At 48.4% G+C, this 15,242-nt stretch overlaps 1 protein-coding gene across 1 annotated transcript in view; it reads left to right on the top strand.

Annotated features, from left to right (window-relative positions):
* Positions 1–589: 589 nt before the first annotated feature.
* The window catches only part of Mmd2 (monocyte to macrophage differentiation associated 2), a 47,425-nt gene continuing 32,772 nt past the window's right edge, over positions 590–15,242 (top strand). Inside the window, exon 1 of the mRNA XM_021162650.2 lies at positions 590–827. Coding sequence (XP_021018309.1) covers positions 778–827 — 50 coding nt within the window. The 5' untranslated portion in view covers positions 590–777. The remainder of the gene's footprint in view (positions 828–15,242) is intronic.

The following is a 15,242-nucleotide window of genomic DNA, read 5'->3' as shown; positions in this document are numbered from 1 at the left end:
AGGCAGAGGCCGGCGGATTTCTGAGTTCGAGGCCAGCCTGGTCTACAAAGTGAGTGCCAGGACAGCCAGGGCTATACGGAGAAACCCTGTCTCGAAAAACCAAAACAAAAAACAAAAAACAAAAACAAAAACAAAAACAAAAAAAAAACATGAGGATAGACTTGGGGCTGTAGATTCTGAACATGATGGAGTGTCCCCATCTTGGTACTGGGATGTGAATGGGGATTGGGGTGGGGGGGGGGCGGCGAAGGTGGAATGGGAGCGGGTGGAGCAAGATGGTTCCTAGAGACAGAGTCCTGGATGGTAGGGTGGATTCAGGGCTAAGAGCCTGCAATAAGTAAACTGAGGGTGCCACCTAGTTCGGTCCCCAGGCGTCCCCTGTGGCTTTGCAGTGCTGCCCGGATGGCAAGCCGTAACAGAGGCAGTTCAGTCTAGTTCAAGCTGTCTTCTGCTGGCTAGAACAGCGATGGGGTGGAGGGGACACGGGGAGAAGCTAGCAGGAGGGAGGGGACCTCCCAGCCGGGCGATTGGCAGCGTGCGCCCAAGTCCCCCCCATATCCCGCCCCCGCCCCGCCCCCGCCACCATCTGCTCGGGATTTGCGATCCGGGAGACTCCAGGCTCAGGGGCTCGGGGCTCCGGAGGCAACTGATCGGGTCTGTTCAAGGCCCTGGAGCAGCCCGAGGATCTGACACCTTTCCAACCTGCTGCGCCTCCCGAAGCGGCTCCTGGTGTTCCCGCGTCCCAGCCCCGGTCTGGGCGCTGATGGAACCGCGGCGATGTTCACTCTGGCCAGGCTGCTGGATTTCCAGAAAACCAAATATGCAAGGTGAGTAGCGGGTCAGGGGGTGATAGACAGGGGCCAGGACACCAAGATCCTTCTTTCCTGTCCCCACTGTCTGGAGAACTGGGCTCGACGCACAGACCCCATTGCCTGGGGCTAGAACAACCCAGCTTCTTCATAATGGAGTGGTAATTGTCACCCCCGCTTTTGCGCTCAGCGCAGCGGATTCTCCGAGTTTCCCCTTTCCCCTGGGCGAGGTGTTTCTTCGGTCCAAAGCTCAGTTTCCACATTTGCGACCCGGTGAACGGTGAGAGTCTCCACCATTCGGAACCACGGGAGGATTATATGAGATGATCCTTAGAAAGCAAATCTAAGGGTGGAGGAACTGCTCCATCCCTGTGGAGCTCTCTGGGGTCCTCCCTGAACCCAGGTTTCTTTTTTTGTTTGAGTCAAGTCTCACTATAGAAGTCCTGGCTGGCCTGGACCCTCCTTTGTAAACCAGGCTGTCCTTTGACCTCACAGAGCTCTGTCTAGCTCGGGAACACTGGTCCTTCTTTTCCTGTTTTTGAGACAGTCTTGCTACATACCCTAGGCTGGCCTTGATCTCACTGTGTAGCCCAGGCTTGTCTTGAACTTAATTCTTCAGCCTTAGCCCCCTGGATGCTGAAATTAGGGCTGGGACTCACAAGAGTATATTTTAGTTAACATTTTGTATACTTGATTCCCATCTGAACACGTTAGTTGTGAGTTATTTTGTGCATTGTGTTTTTTTTAATACGAAGTTTTCATTATCTGGTGTGCATTTTAATTTGATTTGGTTGTCTTGAACGAGTATCAATATTATTACTATTATTTTTATTGTATGTGGGGTTGTGTGCCCCACACATATATGGAGGTCAGACAATGTTGTGGAGTTGAATCTTTCCTTCCCACTATCTATGAATTCCAGGGATTGAACCCTGGTCGCCAGGCTTTTATGGCAAACTCCGTGACCTGCTGAGCCATCTTGTCATGCCTTCCCTAGTCCTTTTTTTTTTTTTTTTTAAAGAAAATGTCTCATTCTATAGCCTAATAGCCCAGGCTTCTCTGAAACACACTATGTGGCCCAGGTCAGCCTTACACAGACAGCAGTCCTTTGGCCTCAGCCTCCTGAAGGCTGGGATTACAAGTGTGGGCTGGTATGCCTGGTTGCTCATGGAGATGTGATTGCCTCTGTGGCAGATGGAGAGGTAGGCCATTGAGAAAAGACCGGGTCGTAGGAGATAGAACTGTTTCACTTGAGTAAATGCTAGCTCTTAGAGCTGGGGTTAGCTATGTCCAGAGCTGTTGTTGCGAAGTGAGGCTGCCCTCCAGGCTCACCATTTCTCTGCACACCTGCAGATTTACTGCCCCAGAACTGAAGCCAGCAATAGACTTGGATGTTCCAGTCTCCAGAGTCTCTGTTCTGTGGATCCTAACCTGGCCCCTAACTCACAGCTGGGGATGGTCTCAGATTCCCCATCTGTCTAAGTGCTGGGTTAGGTTTATGATGCAATGCTGGGGACTGAACCCAGTGCCTTGTGCGTGGTAGACGAGTCGACTGAGCTACTTCCCCGGCCCACAAACTTCTAATTCTTTCAGCTAGCATGTCTTGGGTGTTCTGTTCCGGCAACGGAAAGCAGATGTAGGGCTGGAAAAAGAGCCCAGCTGGTAAGGCGTTTGCCACTCAATAATGAGGGCCTGAGTTTGAACCCCAATGCTCAAGATAGAAAGCCAGATGTGGTGGCATTCTTGTGATCCTAGTGCCCTGGAGGAGGAGACAAGCGATGCCCGGAGCTTGCTGGTCATCCAGCCTCAAGTACTCAGGCAGGCCCTGGGTCCCAGTGAGATGCCCCTGTCTCAAAAACAAGGTTGGTATCCCCCAAGGAACAACTGACCTTCTGACCTCCTTATATACACGTGCACACACGTATATCCATATATGTGTATATACTGCCTTCCTTTAACATGCATATATACCTCCACACACAAAGATAATGGACAAACTTAGATAAGGTTGGGGAAGGAACATTGAGTGTTTCTCCGTCCTACCAATGTTATCTTTCCCCCTCTTTCATTTCTTCTTTCTTTCCCCCTTTCTCTCTCTCCCCCCGCTTCCTTGTTTTGATATCGAGATGCTGGGAGAAGAAACCTTGGGTTCTTTTATTTTATTATAACACTTTATTATATTTTTACGTGTGGGCGTGGGGGTGCCACGGCATCCGTGTGGAGGTCATAGAACAACATGAGGGTCTCTGCTCTCTCTTTCCACCATGTGGTTGACAGGGATTAAACTCAGATTGTCAGGGTTGGCAACAAATACCTTTACCCACTGAGCCATCTTGATGGTCCCAGCTTTGAAGTCCTAAGTGATTGATAGCGGACACAGACCGGGCTTCGTTTCTTTGGTGATTTTTCAGTTTTCTGGTCTGTACAGATGATAAAACCTGCCTTTTGTCTGATATGCGATTTTTAATTTGTTTCACAGTTGGATGAACCCTGAAGCTGCTCAGTTCTCAGACTTTGTTTTGGTTTTGAGATAAGGTCTTGCTATGGAGACCAGGTTGGCTTGGGACTTACAGAGATCTGCCTGCTTCTGTCTCCCAAGTGCTGGGACAAAAGACTTGCACCACCATGTCCTGTGGTCAGCACATTTGCTCTTACTCTGACCAATAAAATCTTCTCCCTGAGACAGAATCAGCCTTGAGTTTCAATCCTGGGACAGGGGCTTCTTTGGAGATGTTTATACGAGTCTATATCATGGGACCACATGACTACGGCTCCTTCTGCAGCATTATAGCTTCATGTTGGCTCGGTTCAGACATGAGGACTGGGGGCTGCTGGTCTCCATTTACCTTGATAGTCATTAGCAGACTCAAACCTGTAACTAGGTGTGGCATCTTACTCACAGTTTGAACTTCTTTGGCTTCTTCTCCCTTAAGCCTTAAGCTCCAAGCTTACTGGGCTACAGATGCATGCATGCATGCTTGTTAGGCACAGGAAAGGCATTTGGGAATCCACCCCTAGCCATAGCTTGTAAGGACACTGATTCACGGCAGGGAAGGAAGGCACCGAGCCAGGAGCTTGAGCAACCAGTCCTCTTTCTCCTGAGTTTGACCCAAAGGTTATACATGATGGAAAGAGAGAATTGATTTCCTTCAAGCTGCTCTCTGACCTCTGTACATGCATAGTGCAGTAAGTGTACCCCTCCTCTTCCTCTCACACAAACAAGCGTAAGAAGAACCCATCTAGCCAATAAGCCAATTTGACCTGCATTGGCCTTGTTTGTAATAATTGTTTGCAGGTTCAAGAGGATGAGGGAGGAGAGCTGTGAGCTGAAGGCTAGCCTGGGCTCCGTTGGGAGCCTGTAGAATGAAATAATAAAAAGGCAAGTCCACGCTATCACCGGCAAGGCACCGGCAGGCCTTATTCTCATCTCTGGCAGACTCTCTAACCTGGAGCTCCGAAATCTTACCACCCGACTCGCCAAGTTCCCACTGGAGAGTCACTATTATGCCAGCCCCACTCTTCCAAATTCCCACGCCTTTTTGGGTGCACTCCTTGGCCGTACCTTTCTCTCTAGAACCCAGTTGAGTCGCCATGTGAAGGAAAACACCACACAAACTTAGTTCAGAATCAACAGGTAATTCAATCACTGGGCGCAGCCTGGCTAGCTCAGTCAAGTAGAGCATGAGACTCTTAATCTCAGGGTCATAGGTCAGTATCCCACATTGAGTCCCCATGTCCAACGACAAAACAGAACAAACCAAAAACAAACCGAAGCAACTAATTTCCATCCCCAGTGTAACACATATCTGAAAGCTGCACACTGATGCTTTTGTTCTCTCCCACTTGGGGGTGTTGGGAAAATTTTGTTTCTGAAATGGCCTCTGGGCTCATCTGTGAAATGGTGCTCAGGGGGATTATTCTATGACCTGTGTTACCCATTGTTGGCTCTGGGCATGAGCAGGCAGGTCACATGGGTCCCAAGTTCCAGGTCATATCCCCTTGTTGCTCAGTGTGCAGCGACCGGGTCAAATGGTTCCCAGTGGGGTTTCTTGCGCAGGACTTGGAATTCCTCCTAAGGCCACACAGAGACAAAGATAGGGTCCTAGCTTGTCCCACAGTGGGGCCCTTGGGAAGGCTTGGTGCTGGGGTTTAACTCCATCGTCCTCACTGTGAGGTTCTGCCTGTTAGTGGGGCTGTTAGATGAGCTTGGTAGTCCTTCTGTGACTCTTAGTGCCTCTTCAGTGTCTTCTAAGACACTGATTCAGACTGGGGTCCTGGGTCACTTGGTAGAGTTCTCACCTGGAACTCATTAAGCCTTGGGTTCCAGACACAGCACTGCATAAACTGAATTGTGTGGCTCATGCCTGCAATCCCAGCACTTGAGAGGTAGGAGGCAGATGGATCAGAGGTTCAAAGTCACTGTTGGCTATTGTACATTGAGTTTGAGGTCAGCATGGGTTACATGAGACTCTGTCTCAAAACACACAAACAAACACATCGGAGAGACTCGTATTCCAGCTAGAATTATGATGCTGTGAAAGGCTGTTAAGTTCTAGAACAGCTTTTGACCTGAAGATGATGAGCGGCTGTCTTCTGTGTTATCTGATGTAGCCACGTGTTGGTTATTGTATTTTTTTAAAAAAAAGATTTAACGTAAGTACACTATAGCTGTCTTCAGATGCACCAGAAAAGGGTGTCAGATCTCATTACGAGTGGTTATAAGTCACCATGTGGTTGCTAGGATTTGAACTCAGGACCTTCAGAAGAGCAATCAGTGCTCTTACCCGTTGAGCCATCTTGCCAGCCCCCCTTTTTTGTTTTTTTGTTTTGGTTTTTTTTTTTTTTGGTTTTTTTTTTGTTCATTTTGTTTTTTGAGACAGGGTTTCTCTGTGTAGCCCTGGCTGTCCTGGAACTTACTCTGTAGACCAGGCTGGCCTCCAACTCAGAAATCCGCCTGCTTCTGCCTCCCAAGTGGTGGGATTAAAGTTGTGTACCACCACTGCCTGGTGATTATTGTATTTGTGTGTGTGTGTTTTGTGGAGCTGGCCACTGAATCTAGGGGCCTTGGGCACATTAGGCAAGCACTCTGTGCATCTCCAGCCTCTGGTTTTCATTTCAGTTAGTGGTGCTGGGGACAGAATACAGCCTTGTTTATGGTCAGACGTACTCTCCCATGGGAACTACACACACACCTTTCTCACCTGTGCATTCCCGGGGTGCATGTATGCACACCCCAAGTGTGAAGGTCAGAGGTCAACCTGTAGTCTTGGTCTTCGGGTGCTCTCTACTTTTTATTTGAGTCAGGTCTCTATGGGTCTGCAGTTCTGCCGTGCAGGCCAGGCTAGCTTGTCCTCAGCCCTCCAGGGGTCCAGTTGTCTTTGTCCCTGACTTTTATGTGGGTTCTGGGGATCTGAACTTAAGGCCTCCCGTGGGTGCAGCAAGTGCTTTACTGACTGAGCCATCCCTCCAGCTCTTTTTGACTTGAATTTTGAGGCAGGGTCTCCCTAAACTGCCCACGCTGACTCAGATTTTATTCTGTAGCCTAGGTTAGTCTTGAACCCTCAGCCTTCCTGTTACAGCCTTCTCGGTGGCTGGAGGGACAGACCCGAGCCCCTGGGCACTGCCAAAGAGTTGGTTGCCATTGTTGTTTATAGACTGTCTATTTCCGGAGGGACTTTGATGTAACTTATAGAATGTCACTCTGTTGCGGTCAGTGGGGCTGTCTGAGAAATTCTTCTTGGGAGGCTATGGGGCTTCAGGGGGTTCCGTGGGCATAGAGAGCGGGTGATGCAGGTGAAAGGTCAGTTGTTTGTCTTCCTGTGTTATGGCAGATGGCCCTGCAGGGGGGTTCTTAGGATCTGGATGAGAGGTACTCCATCATTTGTCAACATCACCCCTTGCCAGCTGGTTTGCTGCTGGGGACATTGTCTTCCTCTCTGTGGGCATGTGTATATATATATATATATATACTTGCCTGTGTGTATGTGCGGACACACACGTGTGCCACAGCACAGTTGCGGAGACAGGCAGACAATCTTGTGTGCCGGATCATCACCTTTTGCCTTGTTGGAGAGCGGGTTTCTTGTTTGCCACTGGCTGCTCTCAAGAGACTGAAGAGTCTCCTGTCTTGGCCTCCTGTAAAAGTATCTTTTAGTTGTCTGAAGTAATTGTCGTCTCCAAGACTTAGAGCCTCTGTCTGCTACCTAGGCCTAGTCCTCGAAGCTTCTAGCCTCTCTACAATCTTGTTTAGGCCTAGAATGTGTTCAACCGCTGAGACTTGCTGCTGAATAGACCTTCCTACTTCTTTTTGACTTCTGGCTGGCTGGTTCAACTCAGTTGTTCTGGCTCAAACGTCCCTCCAAACTGACTGACTCAGTCTGGCTTCTCTTGGCTTCTCCTGAGTTGCTCTGCTTGGCCTCATACTAACTTTGGTAACCTGTTCTAATCTTCTGGCTCCTCGTTCTCTGGCTCACTTTGTCTTTACCTGTATCTAGTTTGTTTCTCTTCAACCTGTCTCTGTAAAACTCGCCCAGCAAAGCAGCCTACATCCATCCTTGGATGTTGAAATCCACATTTGGTTTGCCTAAGTGGCTGCTTCGACTCTCTGCTCTCCGGGGACATCACACCCACGCCAACCAACAACAATGGCAACAGCAGCCAAGTACAGGAAGAAGAATAGACTCTGTAGCAGAGCACCCCCAAACTTATTCCCCAAAGACAAAGAGTTTCTGAGTCAGATTCGGAGCTGCCCTGGCTACCCACACTTGGGTAGGAACTGGAGAGGCTCTCAGAACATGCAGTCTGCAGGTCCTCTCCTTAATTCATTCATTGCCTGGCATCTCCTGTGGTCTCATGCATTCATTCACTGCCTGGCACCTACAGGGCAACCCTTCATTTCTTCTTGTATTGGCCAGACATTTGTAGGCTGCTGCAAGGATATAGACAGGAAGCCGCATACTGTAAGCCTTGGTATTATTTACTTCTTTATTTATTTGAGACAGCATCTTGCAGGCTGACCTAGAAATCTTCATCTACTGACTTTAGCCTCCCATGTAGCTGCGGTGACAGCTCTGCACTACCATGATCTGCTGATTAACTCTTTTTTTCTCGATGTCACTGCACCCAAATTATTCTGCTATTTATATACACATTTTTTTCCCTTAAATTCAAGTTGTTGACAGCCCCAAAGTGAAGATCTGCTGTCAGATAAAATAACACAAGCCACCTGTGGCTACTTTATTTTAAACAGAATAATTGAATTAAATAAAATTAGTGAGTCTGTGTCTCAGCTACCTTGGGCACATTTTCAGGGCACGAGATGCTTGTGGCTGGTGGGTTCTGTTCTGCACAGCGGGGGATCTAAACCATTCCCTTCCTCACAGAGACTTCTCTGGAGACAGCAAGAGTCTATAGCATTAAAATATACAGTGTAAAGCTCAATGTGATAGTTTGCGCCTTCGCTCCAGTACCCGGGAGCCTGGGGTAGGAGGATTGCCCATTGGAGGCAAGCTTAGGCAGCACAGTGGGACTCTGTCTCAGAGAGGCAAGGGGTGGCCTCCTGCATATGAGAGGAAAAGTGTCCTACCAATGAGCTCTATTTCCAAACCAGTGATGAGATAATCTAAATAAGATGATTTGTTGTAGTAACATTAATTAATCTCAATGGGGGAGGGTTTCTACCCTGCCTTTGATCATTTAGTTCCCAGATACAAGCCATAAATAATAAGCTTTAATCAGCACTACCGCTGGGTAGATATCTACCCTTCAAGCTATTATGTCTACTTCCCTGCCAACAGCCCCGAGATATGACTTGCCATGTTCCGTTCGGGCTGCTTTTAACTCCAGTTGGTCAGCCCTCATGGCCATGTTTTCACGACTCACCTACCCCATAGCATCTTCTCCTCTCTCTACCTTCTCTCTTCTTCCCCTCATAGCACCTCTCTGACCTCAAGCCCTGGAACCGAAACCCCAGCTATCTCTCTTCTGCCCAGCTATAGGCTGTAGGCACCTTTATTCACCAATCAGGGATAACTTGGGGGGGGGGCAAGGTTACATAGCATCACTTGGGTCTACATGAGAAACTCCTTATCTCTGGTGGAGAGGGCAACCAGAGTCAATATTTAGCCTTACAATACATAGCAACAGACCAAACCTCAATGATTTTTTTCTTGGTAATACGATTGGATTTTAGGAAATGAAGCAACTCTCCCAGAGTTCTAAATCTCTTTAGCTGCGGTGTGAAGAAGCGGGAGACAGAGAGAATGATGGGAGTTGGAGGCTGAGGCTGTGAATGGAGAGTCATCATTTAATGGCTACAAAGTTTCATGTTGCCACTGGCTTTCAGAACTTTCTATCTTCCCGACATGAAACTTTGTAGTCATTAAATGCTGACTCTCTCTCCATTCATCGCCTTAGCTTCTCGTCTCCCCACAAGCCCTTCACTCCTTAGCCTGAGGCTGGTCTCTTAACCCTTTAGGCTCTGCCTCCAAAGTCCTGGGATCACAAGTGTGCATCACCACACTCAGCCTACTCTATCTCCCTACGATTTTAACTACCCCTGGAACCTCACAGGAGTAGAACAATGGGGAATCTGTAACTGACTTGGGTACATGTAGTTCTTGGGATTGCCTGGCTTTATAAAGTCAAGCGGTAGTCTCCTGTGGATCCGCGTGTGCAGCCATCCTTTGTTTGCAGCAGTAGGTACACGGGCCCAGAGTGGTGGAGAAGCTCCTCCTGGGCCTGCCTGGTGTCAGTTGACAGTCCCGCTTAGGACTACTACGGGCTGTGCTACTGATGGAGCTCACATCCCCAGTGACTTCCAGTACTCAGTGACCCTTGAGCATCTGTGCCAGAGACAACTAGTCCCCATACCCTTATTTGCAATGCCCTCCATGGACTGGTAACTTGGGTGTTCAAGGAAAACTATGTCTCTGCTTGCAGCATAAGCTCTGATCCCTTCTGTTGTCCCTGCTCCTCCTTTTTCTCTTCCTACACTTGTGTTTTTTGAGACAGGGTCTCATATGCCCCAGGCTAGCCACATACTCATCATTTAGTTGAGGAGGACCTTAAGACCTTGATTTGATCCTCCCGCCTCCACGAAACCCCCGCTCCCTGCCATGAGTTTGGGAATTTTTTAAAAAATTAATTGGGTTTAGAAACCAGAATGTCCCACATTCTGGGCAAACCCTTTACCACCAAGCTACATCACTATCTTTCTTATCCCTTAAAAAAAAAAAAAAATCCCAGGCTGGAGAGACGGCTCAGCGGTTAAGAGCACTGGCTGGTCTTCCGAGGGTCCTGAGTTCAAATCCCAGCAACCACAACTGTCCGTAATGAGATCTGATGCCCTCTTCTGGAGTGTCTGAAGACAGCTACAGTGTACTTATATACAATAATAAATTAATCTTTGGGCCGGAGCGAGCGGAGCTGGAGTGAGCAGAGGTCCTGAGTTCAATTTCCAGCAACCACAAGCATACAACCATCTGTACAGCTACAGTGTACTCATATACATAAAATAAATAAATAAATCTTAAAAAAATAATCCCTTCTCTCTGTGTGTAGGCTATGTGGGCAAGGGCATACCACTTCGTGTATGGGACAGATTTGGAAGCATCTCTCTTGTGGTTTCCGCCATGATTCACACTCCAGGCTAGCCAGCCTGCCTGCCTCTAAGCAATCCTCCAGTCACTGCTTCCTGACTCTTCCTAAGGGTGTAGGGGTTCCAGATGTGCACCACCACATGTGGCTTTTTATGTGGATTCCACGAAGGGAGCTCAGGTCTTCAGGCTCTGAGCCATCTCCCCGGCCAGTGGCTTTTTTCTTTTTTTTCTGAGATATGGTCTCACTACAATGTCTAGGCTGGTCTTGAACTCTCTCTGTAGCCTGGTCTGGCTTTGAACTTATTCTAGAGCCAGGAAGGCCTTAAGTTGTGATTCTCCTGCTTCAGCCTTCCTAGTGGATGACTGAACAGACCTGTAACACTTCAAACTCCACATATGTGGGTTCCCCTGCGGCAGGGTCTAGACCTGCAGCACTGCAGACACCACTTATGTGGGCTCCCCCACATCACGGGTCTTTATTTTAATTCATTTCTATCCCTTTTCTTTTTGCTCACCACCTCAGTTGATGTGTGCAGATTCACAAACACTCGTGTGTGTGTGTGTGTGTGTGTGTGTGTGCATGTATGGTGTATATATGCATGTTTGCATGTGCATGTTGGCGGTGGTGTGAGTGTCATGGAACATGTGTGGTCAGAGGATGACCTCAGGTGTTGGCCCTCACCCTCCACCTTGTTTGAGGCAGGGTCCTGTGTTCTCCACTGTGTACACTAGGCTGTCCTACCCCAGAGCTTCCTGGGACTCCCCTGCCTATGATTCTCATCTCCCTGGCTCACAGATCACTGAGGCCAGCCTTGAGTCAGTCTTTATGTGTGTGCCGGGGATCTGAGCTCAGTCCCCATGCCTGCACGACAAGAGCTTTCTTCACTGAGTTGATTCCCCAACTCTCCTGAATTTGTTTAAAACAGCAACCCCTAAACATAGCACAGATCTCACAGGTTAAAGGACTGGATCCCATAGACTATGCCCATAGTGGTTGCTGATCACAAGGTGTGTGTGTGTGTGTGTTTACATGAGTGTGGCCTTCATGTAGAAATGAAAGGACAACTTTCAGGAATCAGTTCTTCCACCTGTGGGTTCTGGGGATCCAACTCAGGTTGTTGGGCTTGGCAGCAAGCCCATTAACTGACTCAACCATCTTGCTGGCCCACACTTGTATTTTACCAATTATTGTAGTAGTGTACATATGAACAGCTGGGGCCACTGCACCCTTGGAGTTAAGGTAGCCTTTTGCTGTCCCCTTATCTTAGATCCATCTTAAGCCCAAATCGTCAGTGTCCCCAGGCCGAGGGTCAGACCTCCACAGCACTGGGGCTCTGTCTTGAGGTCAGATCTGTCAGGCAGAGAGCATGATGGGGCAAGAAGGCAAGCGGGGAGGTCAGGACCTGTGGGATTACTGTAGTCTGGATGTTAATGATTACCAATAATTACATCTTCAGCTGACGTCTGTAGGCAGCAGTTGGGGCAAGAGAGGGAGGGGAGATAGGCTGTGTCATACTGAGAACTGTCTGACCCAGAGGGGCAGCATTAAGAAGACATGCACAGGAGGCTGGAGAGATGGCTCAGTGGTTAAGAGTCCCTGTTACTCTTGCATTTGGTTCCCAGTACCTGTGTAAGGCCGCCCATAATTCCAGCTCCAGGGAATCTGACACTTTTTTCTGGACTCTGAGGACAGCCTGCACTCATGTCCATTTGCCCCCAAATACACACATAATGTAATGATGATGACATTCATGGGGCTAATAAGATGACTTAAAGGCACTTAATGCCAAGCTTAGTGATCCAGGTTTAACCCCTGGTATCCACACGGTGGAAGGAGATAGGCAACTCCTGCAAGTTGCCCTCTGATCCCCGACTCCCATGCCAAGGCACACATGTAGCTCCTCCACAGATAAACAAGTAAATTTTAAATTAAAAAGCACACACTCAAGCCGGGTGGTGGTGGTGCACGCCTTTAATCCCAGCTCTTGGGAGGCAGAGGCAGGTGGATTTCTGAGTTCGAGGCCAGCCTGGTCTACAAAGTGAGTTCCAGGACAGCCAGGGCTATACAGAGAAACCCTGTCTCGCAAAAACAAAAACAAAAACAAAAACAAACAAACAAACAAACAAACAAACAAACAAAAAGCACACACTCGTGCTATGCAAGCACGAGGAGTTGAGTTTAGATCCTCAGATCTTCAGAAAGGCCAGGTGTGACAGATGTCTGCAACTTCCACACTGAGGTGAGGACAGAGGCAGAGACAGGGGCATCCTGGGGGTCTTGCTGGCCAGCCAGTCTATTTCTACCCTCACAAAGACATCCCATGAGGAGATGGCCCAGTTGGTGTTTTAGTTTGGTTCCCGTTCCTGTGGACTGTTTATTTGGACAGGTTACAGTGCACCATGGAGGGATGCGGAGGCAGGAGCTCAAGGCAAGAACCTAAGGCCAAGACAGTGCACGGCCTGCTGGCTCGCTTCCAGGCTCATGGTTAGCTCCCTGTCTGCCCTCAGCCCAGGGGCGGCACTGCCCACATACACTGACCCTCTCCCATCAATGCCCTATAGACACTGCCACAGCTGATCTGATGGACCGAGTTCCTCAGCCCCTTACCAGAGAAGGGTTCTTCTCGGGTCTCTCTAGTTTCTACCAAGAAGGCAAAAGCCTAAGCATTACAATTTATAAAGTCCTAGTCGTGAAAGCTCAAGGGACTGACTTTAATTCCTACCACCCACATAAAAATCTGGGCATGCTGGCATGTGCTCACAACCCCAGAGCCGATGAGGCAGAGGCAGGGAGATCCCTGGAGTTTCCTGGAGAGCCAGGCTAGCCCACTCAGGTGAACATCAGTCAAGGGGAAGCCCTGTCTCAGAAAGCAAGATGGACAACTCCTGAGGAGCAAGGCTCCTCATTTGTTTCACATCTGGTATTCACACATGTACACACACGTGTCTACACACTTATGTGCCCCCTTATACATGCTTGCACACACACGCGCGCAAACACACACACAGCATTCATCATCTTCTTTCTGAATAATTAGGTTCAACAAATAGAAATGTAAAATTAAAAAAAAATTTTAATTTATTCATTTGTTTTCTTTTTTTGAAAGATTATTTATTTTATGTATATGAGTACATTGTTGCTATCTTCAGACACACCAGAAAAAGGCACCAGATCCCATTACAGATGGTTGTGAGCCACCATGTGGTTGCTGGGGATTGAACTCAGAACCTCTAGAAGAGCAGTCAGTGCTCTTAACTGCTGAGCCATCTCTCCAGCCCTCATTTATTTTCAAATCAAGGTCTTAATATGTAGCTCTGACTGTCCTGGAACATACTGTGTAGATCAGGCTGACCTCAGAGTCACAGAGATCCACCTGCCTTTGCCTCCCCAGTGCTGGGATTGAAGGTATACACCTCCATGCCAAGCTAAGGTTATTTTTAAGTGTGTGTGTGTGTGTGTGTGTGTGTGTGTGTGAGAGAGAGAGAGAGAGAGAGAGAGAGAGAGAGAGAGAGTAGAAGGGTGTCAAATCCCCTGGGGCTGCAGTTACAGGCAGTTGTGAGCCATCCAGTGTGGGTGTTGGGGATGGAACTTGGCTCCTCTGGAAGAGCATTAATGTTTTTTGTTTTGTTTTGTTTTTTGTTTTTTTAAAAAGACTTATTTATTTTCTATCTGAAGCTGTCTTCAGATAAACTAGAAGAGGGCTTCAGATCTCATTACAGATGGCTGTGAACCACCATGTGGTTGCTGGGATTTGAATTCAGGATCTCTGGAAGATCAGTCAGTGCTCTTAACCACAGAGCCATCTCTCTGGCCCCCTTTGTCATTGTTGACACAGGGTCTTATATCATAGCCCATGCTTGCCTAGAACTTACCCTGTGTCCCAAGCTCTTCTTCCACTCCCAGCAATCCTGACTCTGTCTCCTGAGGGCTGGGATTTGGGGCATGAGCCACCCCTGTATCTCCTGTATTCGTGACATCAGTCGTTGCTAAGTGTGCTGGACATGGTTGCGATCTCAGTATCCAAGAAGGAGGCAGTCAGGAAATGTGTGCCAGAGCAGTCTGGGCTGTACAGCAAGAAGCTGCAGCAACCAAATCAACACAGAACAAAACAATCACCAGTACTGTGAACTGGCAGGCTCTGTCCCGGGGACTGGGATTCAGGTCCAGCCAAGACAATTACCTTTCCTCCTGGAGTTCATGGAGGCATTAACGTGTGGCCAGCTGAGGGCAGGGAGGGGTGTGTGTGTGTGCATGCAGGTGTGTGACAGGCATGTTCCACCATGCCTGATTTTTCTTTCTCCCTTTTCCTTTGGTGTGTGTGTGTGTGCGTGTGTGAGTGAGTGTGCATGTGCATACATGTGTGTGTGCATGCATGCATGAGTGTAGTTATACATACATGTACATGGAGACCAGAGATGAACTTCTGGTGCCATTCCTCAGGCACTAGCCACCTTTATTTTGAGACAAAGTCTCTCACTGCCCAGAACTTGCCAACTAGACTAGGCTGCCTGGCCAGTGTGTCTTGAGGCCCTGCCTGTTACTTCCTCCTCGGTGCTGTGAATACAGGTGTTTACTGCCACATCTGGCTTTTCTATACATAGAAACTAAACTCTGTACAGAGAACTGAGCTTGGGCTCTGTGCCTGCAAGGCAAGCACTTTACCAGCTGGGCTACCTCTGCAACCCGTCTTTCGAAAGTATTTCTATCCTAAGTTATGTGTATGTATGTGAGTCCACCTGTGGGTGTTGTATGTGAGTACAGGTGCCTGAGGGTATCAGATCCTCTGGAGGTGGGGTTATAAATGGTTGTAAACTGCCTGATATGGGTGATGGG

The sequence above is a fragment of the Mus caroli genome, chromosome 5 (genome assembly GCF_900094665.2).
Source record: "Mus caroli chromosome 5, CAROLI_EIJ_v1.1, whole genome shotgun sequence".
Lineage (NCBI taxonomy): Eukaryota > Metazoa > Chordata > Mammalia > Rodentia > Muridae > Mus > Mus caroli.
Note: the sequence above shows the minus strand (reverse complement) of the source record. Positions and strands in the feature narration are given on the sequence as shown.